The following is a 20675-nucleotide window of genomic DNA, read 5'->3' on the forward strand; positions in this document are numbered from 1 at the left end:
TCAAGTAAAAATTTAATGGCGATAGCATTTACACGGTTATCGCACTGGATATTAAATGGAGATGAAAGCTAAGAAAGAGAAGCCCCAAATCATCCACAAAATCACCTCCATCAACCGATTTCCCATCCAGGTTTCGCGAATCGGAACCCATTAAGCTCATCAACTTCTCTAACCCCCGACCCGCATCCACCCGAATCCGAAACAGAAAGAAACGAAGCAACGCACAGGAGAAGAGGATAGACAGAGAGCATGACATGGTTATTGTTCATCTGATGGCGGATGCTGCTTATCGGGTTCTGAATCAGATGGATCCAATTGGTCTATCGGGTGGCTTGAACCGCACCCGAATGACTTTTGTAACAGTGATGATGATTCTGAGGATAGCTTTGTGGTTTTGGTGCCGTGTTATAGAACCGGGCATGCCAACCCATTACTGGAGAGAACCAATGCGGGTTTCGGGGTCGGTGTGTCAATCCCCACCAGAGAAGGACTGTCAGGTGAGTACTATTTTAGCTTGCAATCATTTATTTTTCTGGTACAAACAGGTAGTGACCAGACCACATTGGTACCAGTTGCATGCTTACATACTACTGGTACCAGTATCGGTACCAGTATCAGCGCATTACATGACCGACGTTATATACCACTCTGTTCACCATGAATGAAGTAATTTTTGTGTGGACATTTCCAAAATAGAAAAAAAAAAAAAAAAAAAAAATTATGTCTGGTACCGGTACCAGTATGTACTGGTCTGGTAAAAAAATTATGTACCACTCTCTGTTCACCATAAAGTTGAGGTGTCACTATGCACGAATGGTTGAAAAACCCGTCCTTTTGAATGAGAGAGCAATGATTTCCTGTAACAATTTATGCATTACTTGCTGAATTCAGTATTATTTTATTTTATTTTATTTTATGCAGAGAGCAATGAAATTTTTCAACAGTGGCTGTCTTCCCTTAATTGAGAGCTACTGATGTATATTTTTGTACTTGAAATTTTGGCCCCAAGGATATTGCAATTTTAAGAGGTGCAAATTGCAGGACAAGTCTCAATTTTAGAAATTTGTCTCCTAGCAAATGTATTGTAGAGATTATTTTGTGATGATATATATATGATTAGTAATTTTTGTTGTATAATGAATTGTACATATTGTTGTTTTGTAAATATAAAATCTTGGAGATGTGAAGATTAATTATTTTTTAAAGGTGCATGTATATAGTTGATTTCAGATTGTAATTTGATATGAAAATGAATATTAAAAAAAATAGATATTAGTTGTTCATTATAGTTTATTATTCTGTATTTTTTTAATTGTACTTGAAATGGAGTAAATTTTAATACTTTATATTAATATCTCTCACATGTGGACGTGGTGAGATATGTAGAGACCAAATTTAAATAATATCTCGCACTTTAAATTTAAATAATTATTTAGGTAGTGTGGTAAGACAAAATTGTTGAACACCAGCTGTTTATAATTATTTTATTAGAAATGAACCATGTGGGTATATCAAAGAAAGGATAAATAACTCAATAAATAAATTAAGAGAGTAAATAACAAAGACTCTATATTAATTTTCTTGCTATCAAGAAATGGTAATTTGTAAAAGAAAAGGAAATTAATTGAGAGAGTAAGAAGTTTTACTAACCAACAACAACAGTACAGTACAGTACAGTACAGTACAGTACAGTACAGTACAGTACAGTACAGTACAGTAGTGTCATTAAAGTTGAAATACTATATATATATACAGTAGTGTCATTAAAGTCAAAATAATTACTTTGACTTGGAAGAATCTAGGATATATTCTGGAAGATATATAAGCACATGTAGTCGCCCAGTAATGTATCCTATTTAAACACATGCATGTAACACCTTCAAAGTCTTCCTTCAACTGATCTCTCAAAAATAGTGTTCTAAATAGCGACAAAAGTTTCAGTAAAAAGTTCTATCCATCTTTCTATGCTTACAAAAATCAGGTTTTTTTTTTTCTCATTTATGTTATGATATTTTCTATAAATAAAAAATTCTCCATCCTCAGCCTCCTCTAGGCTTGTATCCGTAGTGACAAATGAATTATTCGGGTTCGGTTCGGCAAGGCTAAAAATTCGTGATTTGGAAATAATTCGGATATAATTCGGGAATGATTCTAATTCGGAATTATCTGGATCAGAGATCTCAGTCCTGCAAGAGAACAAAAAAAAATGTTCTGGAAAAAATTCGTAAAATTCGCGAATTATTCGGATTTGGTTCGACATTGCAAAAAAATGAATTATTCGGATATAATTCAGGTATAATTCGCGAATCTTGTGACCATGCTTGTATCTACCAAATCCTTTGTATCGCATGTAGGGGTATAAACGGATCGGGATTATCCATTTCAAATCTGTTCTAAATTCGATTATTATCTGATTCTGGATTAAACAAATCACATGTAGGGGTGTAAACAGATTCATATTATCCATTTTGAATCCGTTATGAATTCGATTATTATCTGATTCCGGATTAAATGGAGCGGATACTTTCCGGATCTGAATCCGAATAAAGACTGAATAACAGAATAGTATCCGAATTCAGTCAGAGATATCTAAATGGAGCAGGTATCCAGTTCTACAAATTAAAACCCGAATTCCGTTTCCCAATGATGAAATTTTACGATTCTTCGTATAGTAATGATGTATATAAATTTTGTGAGAATTTTAGTACGGATACTATTATCAGTTTCTTCTTTTTATTTCTCTATTTTCTTTAATTTTTAATAACACAGTATCTGAAACTCAAATATCGAAATAAGATTAGCAAATGTGAGTTATCTTATTTTTTAAATTTCCGTATCTAACATGGAAGATTATGATATTTTGAATCTTACTTGGATACACACATCAAGAGTTTGTAAAAATCTACTTATGTGAATAGGGTCTTAAGCATTCATTTTTTAATTATTAGTTCATATATATTAAACAATTTATATTACTTTCTATGTGTGTATATGTGCAGATAGGGAATAATAATTAATATAGATATGTTATCTTTTGTTATTTTGTTATTTTGTTATTTTGTTATTTTTTATTTTGATTTGGTAAGTAGAGATATGAAGAAAACATTTCAACTCTCCTTCAAAATCAATTATGTTTTAAAATTCAACAGAAAAAAAAAAAGCTCAAGTTATGACTCTATATATACTAACAAAGACTATATATTAATTTTATTGCTGACCAAAAAGAGTAATTTGTAAAACAAAAGGCAATTAATTAACAGAGTAAATTTTTTTTGCTAACCAACAACATTAGTAGTGTTATTAAAATATAAAATCCTAATAAGTGGCAAGAGGAAGGAGCATTGAAATTGCTTGGGAGTTGTACTGTAATTTACTTTTGCCATGACAAAATTTTGACTAAGGATAAAATCTTTGAAGCCCAGTCAAATTCCATCTTGCTGTCTATTTATTATTATATATCTAGTTTCAGTGTTAAAGCAAACAATGCTAACTGGTTGTAAGAACATTTCAACTACTTAGAGAAATTATTGTTTTCTGTTAATCCAAAAATAAAAAAAGGACTTTCAAGGCAACATAAATGTGTAATTAATTAATTTATTTATCCTTTCTTTGATATTTCATTTCTAATAAAATAATAATATATAATGTTCAACAATTTGGTCTTACCACACTACCTAATTAATTATTAAATTAAAAGTGCCTCTCTGTTAATGGCAAGAACAAATATCTGATAAGCATGAAATTATTATAACTTGTGTACATATCTCACCACATTTTAATTTTAATATAAAGTATTAATAAAACCTTTATAAGTTACTCCATTTCAAGTACAATTAAAAAAAATACAGAACAATAAAATGTATTGAACAACTAATATCTATTTTTTTATTCATGTCCATATCAAATTGCAATCTGAAATCAATTATATACATGCAACTTTAAAAAATAATTAATCTTAACATCTCCAAGTTTTTATATTTACAAAACAACAATATGTACAACAAATTAAGGAGGCTATGTACAATTAATTATACATAAAAAATTACATACCATCACAAAATAGTCTCTACAAAACATTACATCCTAGTAAGTGGTAAGAGAAAGGAGCATTGAAATTGGTTGAGTTGTATTGGAATTTACTTTGCCTCAGAAGAATCTAGGACATCTCATATAGTATCTTATTTTGACATATGTAACAAAATAATTACTTTGACTTAGAAGAAACTAGGATTCTAAAGATAAGCACATATAGTCTAGTATCTTATTTTGACACATGTAACAAAATAATTACCTTACCTTACCTTAGAAGAATCTAGGATTCTGAAAGATAAGTTCAAGATAAGTACATGCAGTCGTCTAGTATCTTATTTTAGACACATGAAACACTTGTCAAAGTCTTTCTTCAACTGATCTATCAGAAACAGTGTTTTAAATAGCGACCCTATAACACCAACACATAATACACATTTAGTCATCTTGTATCTTTATTTAAACACATATAATGTAATACGGGTCAAACAGGGACATATTCGGAATTTTTATCAAGGCAAAAAAATAACGAATCGGATTTAAATAGTTAATCAGATTCAAACTCATTAGCTAATCGGGTATTAGATAAAAAAAAAAAAAAAATGCTCTAGTTTTTAATTTTCAATGCTCTAACTTTTAATTTTTAATACGCTGACTTCTAATTCTAATTACTAATTAAAATACAACAAATTTATAATAACTTTAACCCTAAATTTAATATTAATTACAAACCATAAGTCCAGAGGGGAGCAAAGTCGAACCAAACCTATAAATTTATATAAAACTTCAAAATCCAGAGAGGGGCAACTGCCTCCCTCTGGAGTACACTGGGTCCGCCCCTGATGTCAAAGTCGTCCTTCAACTGATATGTCAGAAGCAGTGTTTTAAATAATGATGCTATAACGTTTTTGGATCTTAAAAACACTAAGTTATGAAATAAAAGTGCATTATTTCAGCTACGACTGCTATAACGGCAATAACGGTCCGCTATAGCTCGTAGCGTGTAGTGCAAATAGCTACGCTACATAAGTTTTTATTTCAAATTCCAAATTGAATTATTTTTAAGACTCAGATTTCTTTTGTTTCATATTAAACAATTATTAGTCCATATTAAACATTGAAAATAACTTTTTATGTGCGTACATATGCGGATAGAGAATAATAATTAATATAGATATGCTATATTTTCTTATTTGAACTTTTTTTTTATTTTGATTTGGTAAGTAGAGATGCTAACAAAATCAATTATGCTTAAAAATTTAACAGAAAATAAGCTAAGTTATGGCTCTGGATATACTAACAAAGACTATATATTAATTTTCTTGCTGTTCAAGAATGCTAATTTGTAAAACAAAAGGCAATTAATTGAGAGAGCAAATTTTTTTGCTAACCAACAACAGTAGTGTCATTAAAATATTAAATCCTAATAAGTGGCAAGAGGAAGGAGCATTGAAATTGCTTGAGAACATATATTTTGACAAGGGATAAAATCTTTGAAGTCAACTTCCAACTTTTCAGTGCTAAGCAAATAATGCTAATTGGTTGTAAGAACATTTCAACTAGTTAGAGAAATTATTGTTTGCTGTTAATCCAAAAAAAAGACTTTCAAGGCAACATAAATGTGTAATTAATTAATTTATTCTTTCTTTGATATTTCCACATGGTTCATTTCTAATAAAATAATTATAAACAGTGTTCAACAATTTGGTCTTACCAGTTACCACACTACCTAAATATTTTTTAAATTAATCTGATAAGCAACAAATTATTATAACTTGTGTACATATCTCACCACATGTGAGTAGGGGTGAAAACGGATCGGATAGTGATAAAATCATATTCGTATCCGTTTTTATTTTCCGGATACAGATACGAATCGGATATTAATCGGATACGAATACGGATCGGATATTAATCGGATACGAATACGAATCGAATATTAGTCGAATACAAATACGAATACGGATATAAATCGAATTCCTAATTCGGATATATATATATATATATATATATATATATATATTACAACAAAATTAACATAACAAATTATTTTTTTCCGTTAAAAATAGAAGTAAAATTTAGCATGATTGTATATCAATCATGTTAGCATTATAGCATATCAATTTTCACTTAGGATATCAATCAAAGATATTGTGCATACTGCATACTGATAGTACCGTAGAGGCTTTGGCACAAATTTAAAAGAGTACAAATTTAACATATATCATAATATCAATTTACTGATGAATCTTCAATTTAGCATATCAATCAAAATGATATCAAAACAAAAACAAAACAAAAAGGAGATAATTCTAACACAAAACGGAGATATAATTTAAGCAACTTTGAAAAAAAGACAAAATTTGTACTTTTTTACCTCAGTTTCTTTGTTTCCTGCAAAGATATTTCTCTTGAGATATTTTTTATTAAAATACTTATAGGGTCAAATATGAAAACTTCCACAATAAAGAAAGGCAGAGAGAAAGAGCCAAAGAGGTGCGTGGCATGGCCCCAGTGCCACTACTTGCAAGATTTTTTGAGAAATACTCTGATCAACAGAGAAAAATATTATATTATCTTGAGATTTTTTTTTTACCTGAAGGATGTCGAACGGAAATGCGAATTGCGTTGAAGGTTTCGCTCTAAATCGCGTAGAGTTCAAAGAAATTATACAATTTTGATGGCAATTTTGCTCTCTAAATCGCGTTGAAGGATTTGCCTAAATCATGTCTAGGGTTTTGTGCATCTGTCGGTGTTATGTGAGATAAAGTCGAGAAGTGAAGAGGAGCGGGAAGGTTATAATTGAGAAACAGGAAACAACAAAATAGGAAACTAAAATATCCGGATATCAGACAAGACAAAAAATACGGATACGGATAATTATCCGTATTCGTATCCGTATCCGATTCAGAAATTGATATCAAATTCGTATCCGTATCCGAATAATAATATCCGTATTCGTATCCAAATCCGAAAACTATCCGTATCCGAATATCCGAATCCGCAAAAATTCGAATACAGATCCGAATACGAACGGATAATATCCGACCCGTTTTCACCCCTACACATGAGAGATATTAATATAAATATTAAAACCTTTATAAATTACTCCATTTCAAGTACAATTAAAAAAAATACAGAACATTAAAATGTAATGAACAACTAATTAATATATATTCTTTTTATTCATTTCCATATCAAATTACAATCTGAAATCAACTATATGCACCTTTCAAAAATAATTAATCTTAACATCTCCAAGTTTTTATATTTACAAAACAACAATATGTACAACAAAGGAGGAGGCTATGTACAATTAATTATACAACAAAAATTACTAATCATATCACCACAAAATAGTCTCCACAAAATCATATTATTAATTATGACTTGTCCTGCAATTTGCACCTCTCAAAATTTCAATATCATTGGGGCCAAAATTTCAAGTACAAAAATATTGTCTTTTTCAGGGTCACTTTCAAATATCTTTCATTTTCAAATTTTTTTGTTATTTAGTAGAATTTATGATTATTCAGTAGCTCTCAAGTAAGGGAAGACAACCACCGTTGAAAAATTTCATTGCTCTCTGCACAAAAATAAATAAAATAACACTGAATTTAGCAAGCGCGTACAGGAAATCAATTATATTGCTCTTTCAAAAATTGGTACATAGTGACACCTCTTAATATTATAACCTGATACCAACATGTACCAATTTGGTTTGGTACCAGAGCAGTACATACTGGTACCGGTACCAGACAGAAATTTTTTTCAGTTTTTCTTTTTTGAAAATGTCCAGACAAAAGTTTAGTTCATTCAGGGTGAACACAGAGGTATAAAAAGTTGGTCTGGTAATTTTCTGATACTGGTACCAGTAGTATGTAAGCATGTAACTGGTACCAATGTGGTCTGGTCATTACCTGTTAGTACCAGAAAAATAAATGATTGCAAGATAAAATAGTACTCACCTGAAAGTCCTTCTCGGGTGGGGATTGACACACCGAACCTGAAACCCGCATTGGTCCTCTCCAGTAACGGGTTGGCATGCCCGGTTCTATAACACGGCACCAAAACCGCAAAGCTCTCCTCAGAATCATCATCACTGTTACAAAAGTCATTCGGGTGTGGTTCAAGCCACCCGATAGACCAATCAGATCCATCTGATTCAGAACCTGATAAGCAGCATCCGCCATCAGATGGAACAATAACCATGTCGTGCTCTTTGTCGATCCTCTTCTCCTTTGAGTTGCTTCGCTTCTTTCTGTTTCGGATCCGGGTGGATGCGGGTTGGAGGTTAGAGAAATTGATGAGCTTAATGGGTTCCGATTCGCGAAACCCAGAAGGGAAATCGGTTGATGGAGGTGATTTTGTGGATGATTTGGGACTTCTCTTTCTTGGTTTTGCATCTCCGTTTAATATCCAGTGCGATAAGCGTGTGAATGCTATCGCCATTCAATTTTTAATTGAATTTGAATTTGATAAAGAACAAAACTTTGGAAAAAAATTGGATGAATCAACTCAAAATTTTCTCAATTGAGAGCTGATCAGATTCAAAAAGAACAAAACTTTGAAATAAAATTAATTGAATCAACAAATTTCAATAGAAACCAGGAGGAAAACAAGCCTTTTTCACAAAATTTAATTTGAAAAAAAAAATTCAGCAAGAAAACCCACAAAAAAGAAGTAGAAGAAGAAGAGAAGAGAAGGCGTGAGGCAAAAGATTCGAAAGGCTTGAGATCGCCTTCTACATTTTATAGCAATCTCATCTCATTATTACAAAAACCTGAGGTAACATAAATTTTGAGTTTACAGAGGAACCGTCCGATCTGCCATGGAACGAATATTTAAGTTTCTGGATTCTGATCGAACGGTTTAGATCTAACATGAAATATTAAGTTACTAAATAATTACTTTGAGTTGGAAGAATCTTAGGATTCTGGAAGATAAGCACATGTAATCCAGACTGTCCAGTATCTTATTTATCTAGTAAAAGTTCTATCCATCTTTCTATGCATACAAAAATCAGCAAATTTTTTTCTCATTTATTTTATGATATTTTCTATAAATAAAAAATTATCCATCCTCAGTCTCCTCTAGGCTAGGCTTGTATCTACCAAATCCTTTGTATCGCATCTAGGGTTAGACGGATCCGGATTATCCACTTCGAATCCATTCTAAATTTGATTATTATCCGATTTCAAATTAAACAGATCGCATATAGGGATTTATTAGTTCATATTAAAATTTTATGTGTGTATTTGTGCGGATAGAGAATAATAATTAGAGGAAGGAGCATTGAAATTTTTTCGCTAACCAACAACAGTAGTAGTGTCAATAAAATATAAAATCCTAATAAGTGGCAAGAGGAAGAGGAAGGAAGCATTGAAATTGCTTGGGAGTTGTACTGTAATTTACTTTTGCCATGACAAAATTTTGACTAAGGATAAAATCTTTGAAGCCCAGTCAAATTCCATCTTGCTGTCTATTTATTATTATATATCTAGTTTCAGTGTTAAAGTAAACAATGTTAACTGGTGGTAAGAACATTTCAACTACTTAGAGAGAAATTATTGTTTGCTGTTAATCCTTAAAAAAATGACTTTGAAGGCAACATAAATGTGTAATTAATTTAATTTATTTATCCTTTATTTGATATACCCACATGGTTCATTTCTAATAAAATAATTATAAACAGTGTTCCACAATTTGGTCTTACCACACTACCTAAATAATTATTAAATTAAAAGTGCCTCTCTGTTAATGACAAGAACACATATCTGATAAGCATGAAATTATTATAACTTGTGTACATATCTCACCACATTTTAATATAATGTATTAATAAAACCTTTATAATTTACTCCATTTCAAGTACAATTTTAAAAAAAATACAGAACAACTAATATCTATTTTTTTATTCATTTCCATATCAAATTACAATCTGAAATCAACTATATACATGCAACTTTCAAAAATAATTTATATTTTCAAGTTTTTATATTTACAAATCAACAATATGTACAACAAAGGAGACTATGCACAATTAATGATAGAGGAAGGAGCATTAATTGGAGTTGCTTGAGAGTTATATTGTAATTTACTATGCCTCAGAAGAATCTAGATAGAATTCTGAAAGATAAACACATGTAGTCATCTCATCTAGTATCTTATTTTTCACATATAACAAAATAATTACTTTTGACTTAGAAGAACCTAGGATTCTCAAAGATAAGTACATGTAGTCATCTAGTATCTTATTTTGACACATGTAACAAAATAATTACTTTACCTTACAAGAATCTAGGAGTCTGAAAGATAAGCACATTGTAATCTAGTTATTTAGACACATGAAACACTTGTCAAAGTCTTCCTTCAACTGATCTATTAGAAATAGTGTTTTAAATAGCGACACTATAACACCAACACATGTAGTCGTCTTGTATCTTATTTAGACACATTGTAACACGTGTCAAAGTCTTCCTTGAACTGATATGTCACAAACAATATTCTAAATAACCATGCTTTTCGCATTTTAAAAAAGTTATGAAATAAAAATACACTATTTCAGCTACGACATGCTATAACGGTAATAACGGTCCGCTATAGTACGTAGTGTGTAGAGCAAATAGCGAACACTTTGCTACATAGTTTTTTTTATTTCAAATTTCAAATTGAAATGTTTTTTAAGGTTAAGAAATAAAAATGCACTATTTCAACTATATCTGCTATAACAGTAATAGCGGTCTGCTATAGTGCGTAGCGTGGAGAGCAAATAGCGAATGCTATGCTACATAAGTTTTTATTTCAAATTCCAAATTGAAATGTTGTTAAGGACTATTTTTTTTAAGATCCAGATTGTTTTTCCTTCTAAATAGAAAAATATAGATAGTTTATGATATGATGTTTATGTTATTTTGAATAGAAAAAAAATAATTAATTCATGGCATGATGCTTACATTATTTTGAATAAAAAAAAGATAAACAGTTTATGATATTACTAGGAATGTTTTGAATAAGAATTTGAATTTTGTACTAGTTCAATATGAATATTATATTTTTTTAATTAATTTGGTGTACCTTGTTACTTTATGAGACTTTAGATAATATTGATAATTAGTAGAATTATATAATATTTTTTTTTAAATGCTATGTAGGGTAACTTTTGTTATAACTACACTATTCACGATAGCATCTTTTTAACCTTTCCACGATGACGCAATAATCGTTATTTAGAATCTTGATTAGAAGTCTTCATTTCCCTGATTCAAATAAAGAAACTGGAAAATTGTCCATCTTCTCATCCTCAGCAGATTTTTATTTATAGAAAATTATTATAAAATAAGAGAAAAAAGAAGTATCTGAATTTTTTATTTATAGAAAATATTATAAATAAGAGAAGATAAAGTATTTGAATTTTTTGATGCATAGAAGAATCATTTGATTTTTTTTTTATCAATCTAAAAATTACTTTTAGATGGTACAAATATTTTTTAATGTTTTTATTATGTCAATTTTTTTTAATCTTTAATAACATAATATCTGAAACTCAAATATTGAAATAAGATTAGGAGGATTAACAAATGTGCAGTTATGTTATTTTTAAATTTCCGTATTTAACAAGGAAGATTATCATATTTTAAATTTAGTTTGATATACATCAAGAGTTTGTAAAAATCTTTTTTTCTTTTGTTTTTTGAAAACTTGGTAACCAACAACAGTAGTAGTGTCTTTAAAATATAAAATCCTAATAAGTGGCAAGAGGAAGGAGCATTGAAATTGCTTGAGAACACATATTTTAAACTTTTCAGTGTTAAGCAAATAATGCTAATTGGTTGTAAGAACATTTCAACTAATTAGAGAAATTATTGCTTGCTGTTAATCCAAAATAAAAAGGGACTTTCAAGGCTACATAAATGTGTAATTAATTTATTTATCATTTCTTTGATATTTCCACATGGTTCATTTCTAATAAGATAATTATAAACAGTGTTCAACAATTTGGTCTTACCAGTTACCACACTACGTAAATATTTTTTAAATTAATCTGATAAGCAACAAATTATTATAACTTGTGTACATATCTCACCACATGTGGGAGATATTAATATAAATATTAAAACCTTTATAAATTACTCCATTTCAAGTACAATTAAAAAAAAAATACAGAACATTAAAATGTAATGAACAACTAATTAATATATATTCTTTTTATTCATTTCCATATCAAATTACAATCTGAAATCAACTATATGCACCTTTCAAAAATAATTAATCTTAACATCTCCAAGTTTTTATATTTACAAAACAACAATATGTACAACAAAGGAGGAGGCTATGTACAATTAATTATACAACAAAAATTACTAATCATATCACCACAAAATAGTCTCCACAAAATCATATTATTAATTATGACTTGTCCTGCAATTTGCACCTCTCAAAATCCCAATATCATTGGGGCCAAAATTTCAAGTACAAAAATATTGTCTTTTTCAGGGTCACTTTCAAATATCTTTCATTTTCAAATTTTTTTGTTATTTAGTAGAATTTATGATTATTCACACAAAATTTACATTAGTAGCTTTCAAGTAAGGGAAGACAACCACTGTTGAAAAATTTCATTGCTCTCTGCACAAAAATAAAATAAAATAATACTGAATTCAGCAAGTAATGCATAAATTGTTACAGGAAATCAATTTTATTACTCTTCCAAAAAAAAAAAAAAATCGGCACATAGTGACTCCTCTTAACATTATGACCTGATACCAATATGTACCAATTTGGTTTGGTGCCAGACCAGTACATACTGGTACCTGTACCAGACAGAATTTTTATTTATTATTTTCTATTTTGGAAATAACCATACAAAAAGTTACTTCATTCATGGTGAAGACAGAGGTATAAAGTCAGTCTGGTAATTTTCTGATACTGGTACCGGTAGTATGTAAGCATGTAACTGGTACCAGAACAGTATTAATTGGTTATTTACAAACATTTTAAACAAAGAAATGAATGGAAGATCATTTCAATATTACTAACCTGACAGTCCCTCTCGGGTGGGGATTGACACACCGAACCCGAAACCCGCATTGGTTCTCTCCAGTAACGGGTTGGCATGCCCGGTTCTATAACACGGCACCAAAACTGCAAAGCTATCCTCAGAATCATCATCACTGTTACAAAAGTCATTCGGGTGCGGTTCAAGCCACCCAATAGACCAATCAGATCCATCTGATTCAGAACCCGATAAGCAGCATCCGCCATCAGATGGAACAATAACCATGTCGTGTTCTTTGTCAATCCTCTTCTCCTTTGAGTTGCTTCGCTTCTTTCGGTTTCGGATCCGGGTGGATGCAGGTTGGAGGTTAGAGAAATTGATGAGCTTAATGGGTTCTGATTCACAAAACCCGGATGGGAAATCGGTTGATGGAGGTGATTTTGTAGATGATTTAGGGCTTCTCTTTCTTGGCTTTGCATCTCCATTTAATATCCAGTGCGATAAGCGTGTGAAAGCTATCGCCATGCAATTTTAACTTGAATTTGAATTTGATTCAATAAAGAACAAAACTTTGGGAAAAAATTGGATGAACCAACTCAAAATTTTCTCAATTAAATTAGGGAAAAAAAATCAAAAAAATTGAGCAAGAAAACCCACAAAAAATAAGTAGTAGAAGAAGAAAGTTTAGCAACAATCTAAAAATTTGGAATTGAAAAGTTTCGAAATGGTTATCCAAAAGAGAGAGAGAGAGGAGAAGGCGTGAGGCAAACTATAAAAGATTCAAAAGGCGTGAGGTCGCCTTCTACATTTATAGGAATCTCCTCTCTCATCTCTTGAATTCAATATCCTAAGGTAACATAAATTTTGAGTTTCTAATGGAACCGTTGGATCTCTATGGCACGAATATTAATGTTGATGGATTCTGATCGAACAGTTCGGATCTGATCTGAAATATTATTTTACCTCAGATAATGTGGATTCTCATCTAATCTCATCTCCATCTCACAATGTAATTTTATTTAATTTAATTTCAGTGATATTGTCTTCTTATGTGTTTCTCTACATTAATTGTTGTAATTAGCTTTCTACCCTGCTTCAAAATGACATGATTTTGTCTCATGGATGAAAATAATATTATATTATTAGTTTTATATATATTCTAATTTTCGAGAGCTCTGCTACTTATGTAATCCGAACAGTTAAACATGATCTTTATATTAAAATGTGTTTGAAGACAAATTTTATATTTTTTTTGGACTTTCTTTGGTATTTTATTAGAATAGAAAAAGATGCAGATTTTTCAGAAAAAATGCATTAAGAAGCGCACAAAAATCTTCATTTTTTTACCACTTAATTTGATACTAAATAAGTTTCAAAATTTTAAAATTGTATATGAAAACAAACTCTTAAAAAAGAGATCGGTTTGAGCAGTTTGAATTTGTCATTTGGACTTTGAAAACATATAGACGACTTATAAATATATGTCATGATATACTTATATAAGTAACATAGTCGGACTCTATAATTTTCTTTTGTACTACAACATAATCATTTATAAAAAAAATAATAATATTATAATGTACATGATCAATTATTAAAAAAAAATTTGTGATGCATTTTATTTGATATTATTTTAAAATTAAATTATTTGTTAATACTTAATTTTATTTTGAGAACAAAATAAATGTGGTTTATATCTCTAATGCTATCCACATGGCAAATAAATATCAGATGTGGTAATGAATCGCGTGTCGTCACCAATCAATCCACAAATACAAATAAGTTCCGTGCAAGACATGTTCTAACAAAACCGTATTAAAAGGTGACACCGAAATTCCAAAAACCTTCTTGGTCTACATACACCAAAGTCCATGATAAGAACAGATGTCTCCGGTCCACATAATTGGAGAATAATTTCTTATTTTAAAATCCAACATAATATTTACATACATTAAAAACTGATGAAATTTTGATACAAGTTCTACCCTATTTTTTATTAATAAAAAAAATATTGATAATGAAGTAAGATTTCGTAAAATTTTGAAATATAAGAGAAATGTTATGATTTATAACGTCCAAATACTGTAATTGGACATTACAAATCATAAATTACGTATAAAAAACATATTTTTGTAGGATTAAGATTAAATAAACAGAGCAAAACTAGGGTGTGATGTGCTCACCGAGAGGAGTTGGTGAACACACCTCCAAATGACTATCGGATTGACTTCCAACTACGAATTTAAACCATTGAAATCCAAGTACTACGTGAGTGATGCATGTACATGCAAAATTTTTAAAGTTTCGAATTCATTTAGCACATGATCAAGCGGTCAAAACAATGAATATTTTATAAATTATTTTTTAAAATGTTTTATGTATTAATTTTTCATCATTGTTTTGACCGCTTGATCATGTACTTAATGAATTCGAAACTTTAAAATATTTTATGTACATGCATCACTCACGAAATACTTGAATTTCAACGATTTCATCATTTAGAGATGTGCTCACCAATCTCTTTTGGTGAGCACATCACACCCTAGTTTTGCTCAAATAAACAATACAACAAACCACACGACCTCATAGAGTGGTGGGGCCCACATGGAGGATATATATGGCCCAATTGGAATGGTGGTTGATATAATATGAATATTTTATGTGGCCATTATATTTCCCATTTTCTTTATTCATGCTGAATAAATTTCATCTGTACCCTCTAAACTATTGAAATATCATTTCTTGTAGTGACTCCTAGAAAACAACAAGAATCAATCATAGCGTATCGAAAATGTCTGCTCACGACGGTTTGGCAATATTTGTTATGTTTTTAACGGCCATATTTTATTCCCAAAATTATCCAAAATTATCATAATTGTTAGCTATTTTAATTTTAAGTAGTATTTTTTTAATATTTTGTAATACATTGAACCTTTATGAATTTTAATTTTAAAATATACATTTTGCATATTTTAGATATGCAGAGGGATCCAATTACACCATTTTATAGTGATACATCTTGACACCATATGTTTATAAGTTATTTTTGCGATTTCAAAATTCAAATAGTCAATCCAAATCATTCAACATGATTTCCATATTAAAATGTGCTTCGAGACCAAATTTTAGATATTTGGAACTTTTTTAGTATTTATTATGATGTGTACAAAATTGCTGCTTTCAGACAATTATAGACCATTAAAAAAATGATTTCCAAAATTGTAAATAAATAGTAAACAATTTAAAAATAAAATAAAATTTGGTCTCCAAACACATTTTATTATAAAGATCATATTGAACAGTTTGAATCGACTATTTAGACTTTAAAATTACTAAACTAACTTATAAATATATGGTGTCAAAATGTGTCATTATAAAATGGTATAATTGAATATCTGCATATTTTAGGTATATATATTAAGAAACATGTTGACTTTTAAAAAATGTGACACAACAGTTATAATTAATAATTAATTAGTAGAAGGGAGATTGAAAGTATCGGAAAATCCAAATGAAATTTAATCAAAAGTTTCTAGGGGTGTGTTTGCAAAAATATTATTATAGTATGGCCAAGAATAGACAACTGGGGTCAATTTTTAATTTAAATTAGTAGAATAATTTGTGTGTTGTTAAGTTGATTAAATTATTGAAGAGTTTGGGTCGCAAGAAATTAACACGTAAGTGGACACTTATCGTTTAATTACAAATTAATTATCCAATCCCACAAAACAACATCAGAAGAAATCTATATATTTTATTTAATTAAAGCCAGAATAATATCCGCGAGCTAGCTTAAAATATTTATATATTTAAATGATTGTCAGTTTTACATCGAATTAATTAATTGACTTCAAATAATAGAATTTAAACCATAGAAATTAAGTTTCAAATAAATTTAATTTAAATTTTAAGTTTCAAACTTACAAGATGATTTCCATTCAAAGTTATAATTTTTGAGGACCTTGCACAACTCTAAACGTACATCTCACGGCTACCGGGTACAACTCTAGAAAAATTCTTAAAAAAATGTAAAATTTGGTCTCCAATCTAATTTTAATATAAAGAACACGTTGAACACTTCAGATTGACTATTTGAACATTGAAACTGCAAAAACAAATTGATAGCACTAAGGCTTAGAAATTAACTACCATTTTGATCTTAGCCAACCTGCATGAAAGATCATATTTGGATAAATTTTGCATACAAGAAATAGAAAATTTGATAAAAATAATTGTTGAACCAAATCTAAATTAATACTAGTATTAATTGATTAAGACTAGCTAATCAGTCTAGCACTACTACAAAATGATTAATTATTAACAGGTTATTAACCACGGTTCCGAAAGTTTTTTAGTGAGCCGTGGGTAAATAAGAAAGTGTGATAGTCAGATAACTTGTTTACACGGTTGAACCGTGGTTGTTGTGGCTCAAATAATTTAACCGTGAGTAAAGGATTGATATTATTCACGACTGGGTTAAGGTGCTATTTACCCACGGCTAGGATTGGAGGAGGCGTGGGTAAAGAGCTGTGGGTAAAGGGTGTAAAGAATCGTAAATATCCTTAGTACTGTTTTCTTTTTGCTCCATCTCTCACTTGGGCGATATTTTCATTTTCCTCCCACTCTCTCTCTCCGAGGGTTTCCAATATCGATCTCTCTGCCGCTCAACCCAAATCTACCCCTCTCTGTCCGCCGCTCAGTCCAAATTCGGTTTCCCTCTGTCCGCCACTCAACAACTTCGCCCCCCCCCCCCCCCCCCCCCCCCCCCCCCCCCCCCCCCCCCCCCCCCCCTCCTCCGCTCCCTCTGCCGCTCAGCACAACGTCGGCCTCCGTCTCTCTAGGTCAGTATCGATTCTCTCTGTTGGATTTCTTTTAGTTCATCTTCATCTTTACAACAGTTTCAATCACCACGATTGTTTTTTCCATTGTAGCTTATTCTTGATTTCTTGTTATCAGGACAGGTAATAGTCTTGAATCCAAGTACTTATCGATGCCTTTTGTTTTAAGCATATGCATATGAAGTAGCAGGTTTTTGTGTATAGCAATCTTTACTTGGTTATTTAATTTCATACTTGAACTCTCAGTACTTCAAAATTCTAAATAAAATTTATATTAATCTAGATCTAGTACTATGGTGCTAGTCTGATAATACACATTTTTTAATGCATGAATAATTAGTATCGTTGGGGTATGAACAATTATGTGTACTTCTTGCTATAAACAATTAGTATCATAAATGAAAATTGACTAGGGTTTACATGGATTTTTTTTACTATGTTTGCTGCCATATCTTGCTGACATATAATATTGTTTACCATGTGTTAATTAATCTTGTTTTAAGCTATTAAATCTGTCTTGTTAAATTTCAGATTTGTTAAACCCCATGTCAGAGCCATATCAAATCAATCAAATGAATTAATGTCAAATGGGTGTTCGGGTGTTTAAGTTCATAGTGCACAACCAAGAAATTGGGAGAAGGGAGGCTGTTCCCTGTGCAAAAATCATGAAGTAGTACAATCAGTAAGCAATCAATTAAAGTATCTTTTATTTCCATTCTTGTAAATAGTTATTCTTTGAATCTACAATTAACACTAATTACTATCCTTTATTTTTCTTAAGGGCTTTTCTGAAATACATTAGTAAAGGAGGGCCGCATACTAGAGAGCATAAATTGAAAATGTATTGGTCCTGGATCATGGTATACACACTAACTTAAAATTAAGTTAGTTATGAATACAAAAAATACTTTATGATGAGATGGGATGAGAGTTGTAAAGTAGCATACAAAGAGAAAGCTCAGCCAAGAGTCTGCTAAGAATTTAAAAGAGAATTGATGATGAGTACTGGTTCAATATGTAAGTCTAAATATTATATTAATTTTTTATTGTTAGTTTTATTGCTATGATCTATTTTTGCATTGATTTTAGAGAGTGTGGCTTAACCATATTCTTACTAGTATCAAACAATGTTGTGCTCAATTTTGGCAACCTCTTTTTGGTTACATCAGTGGCATTATTTTGGGGTTTGTCAAGTAGGGTTACTTGAGATTTGGGTTAAATTTATTTTTATTGAAACTTTTTTTTGTAGTAGTCACAGTAAAGTAGAACATTTGTCAGTTGCTTTTCCTCGGCAAAGAAGGGATGGGAGCCAAACTCCCAGCTATGAACACAGCTACAGAGTCGGTTACAAGGTAACTTACATGTTATTGTTTATTTCTTGTTTGGGCCCTTCAGAACTCTTTTAAATTTTTTGGGTATAACCTGCAACTTAAGAAAGGTTTTATGTGCTTTCAAAAGTATGAACTTGTCTAAAGTACTTCTGCAGTACTAATGCTTGAGACTTATAAATACATTTCTTGAACATTTCCAGGGAATGGATGATCAGTACTTCATAAACAATCTTCAGCTTCAGAGTGATGTACCATAAAGAAGTGTTCTCTTGTATTGCAAAACTTGACTGATAAAAAATTAGATATCGAGTTTGATAAGATTTGAAGGCCTGTGGGACGTAACGCAGGTGTATGTGCATTATGAGTGAGACTGGAGGCTAGACACTCTTCTAAGGAAGTTGACACAACTAAAATTACACTACCTTTCATGGTTCTTAGGTTGTAGAGAAAGCAAAGGATGTATTGCGTGGTGAAAACGGGTCAGGGCCCCTAAACACTCTCCTAAGGCATGCTCTATTGAGACGAAAGTTACAAATATGGATGTGAGGAACAATAGGAAGACAAAATAAATGAAGTACTAGTCTAGGAGAAAGTTGCTCTAACTTGTCCCGTATTCAATTTTTCTTTCTTTATGACATATTAAAAAATTTTGGTGGTAATTTGTACAGAACTAATTTATAATTTTTTTATAGATTTGTATTTACTTGACACAACCAAACCCTTGTTTGATATGTGGGTTGTGTTTATTATTTAATATTCTCTGTAAGTTAATTTAATTCAATAAATGAAAAAACCTAAATTATTTCAGTATTTCTATTTCACATTGTTTATGCATCAGCTATTTAACTAATTTAGTTAGATTACTTTTACCCACGGTTCCAACCGTGAAGAAAAATCTAGTCAACCGTGGGTAAAGGAAAATGGGTAAAGGAAAATCCACGTTTGCTCTGGAGTCAACCGTGGGTAAAGGAAAATCTAGTCACGGTTAAAGAACCGTGGGTGTTTACTCTGCACTTTTACAAACGCCAGCATGAGTCACGGTGGCGAATCCGTGAGTAATTTCAATTTTTAACCGTGGCTAATTTGTTATTCTGTACTAGTGTAGTGAAGATATAAGTGTACATAACGCGTATTCAAAGGTTCAGTTTAGAAGTAACAATTAAATATACTCTATAAGACATATATTTCTGTTACACTAAACATAATATTAATACACATATATAATTAATGACACTAGTTATAGTCTTACTTAAAAAAAATTAAAAAAATTAATATTGAGATCATGTTGAACAGTTCGGATCGACTATTTGAATTTTGAAACCGTAAAAATAACAGATAAGCATATGGTGTCAAAATGTATCACCATAAAATAGTATAATTAGTAGAGGTGCTACTTCTACCCGATTATCCGGATCCGATCCGGAACCGAACTGGATCCGGCCCGAAATCGACTCGGATATGATTAATTTGGATAGGGTA

General features: G+C 30.7%; 3 protein-coding genes and 1 long non-coding RNA gene across 8 annotated transcripts in view; 2 read left to right on the forward strand and 2 right to left on the reverse strand.

Moving 5' to 3' along the window:
• Positions 1-953: 953 nt before the first annotated feature.
• Positions 954-20675, forward strand: part of LOC144560394 (cypmaclein-like) — a 91924-nt gene continuing 72202 nt past the window's right edge. Inside the window, exon 1 of the mRNA XM_078309583.1 lies at positions 954-957. The gene's annotated coding sequence lies outside the window, so the exon portion shown is untranslated. The remainder of the gene's footprint in view (positions 958-20675) is intronic.
• LOC144560790 (uncharacterized) lies at positions 7180-8708 on the reverse strand. Its single transcript, XM_078310035.1, has 2 exons — positions 7998-8708; positions 7180-7615 (listed from the first exon to the last, which is right to left on the reverse strand). The coding sequence occupies exons 1-2, from the start codon at positions 8479-8481 to the stop codon at positions 7572-7574; spliced, it is 528 nt and encodes a 175-aa protein (XP_078166161.1). The 5' UTR covers positions 8482-8708; the 3' UTR covers positions 7180-7571.
• On the reverse strand, positions 12266-13795 carry LOC144560788 (uncharacterized). Its single transcript, XM_078310034.1, has 2 exons — positions 13069-13795; positions 12266-12657 (listed from the first exon to the last, which is right to left on the reverse strand). Exons 1-2 carry the CDS (start codon positions 13550-13552, stop codon positions 12614-12616), a joined length of 528 nt encoding a protein of 175 aa, XP_078166160.1. The 5' UTR covers positions 13553-13795; the 3' UTR covers positions 12266-12613.
• Positions 17812-20006, forward strand: LOC144561016 (uncharacterized). Of its 5 annotated transcripts, none has more exons than XR_013513551.1 (3): positions 17812-17868; positions 18397-19217; positions 19397-20006. It is a non-coding gene; the product is annotated as an uncharacterized LOC144561016 (long non-coding RNA). The 5 variants fall into 5 exon arrangements; XR_013513552.1 differs by lacking the exon at positions 17812-17868 and adding an exon at positions 17970-17988; XR_013513553.1 differs by lacking the exon at positions 17812-17868 and having other exon boundaries at positions 18132-18547; positions 18647-19217.

The sequence above is a fragment of the Carex rostrata genome, chromosome 10, assembly GCF_964058835.1.
Source record: "Carex rostrata chromosome 10, lpCarRost1.2, whole genome shotgun sequence".
NCBI lineage: Eukaryota > Viridiplantae > Streptophyta > Magnoliopsida > Poales > Cyperaceae > Carex > Carex rostrata.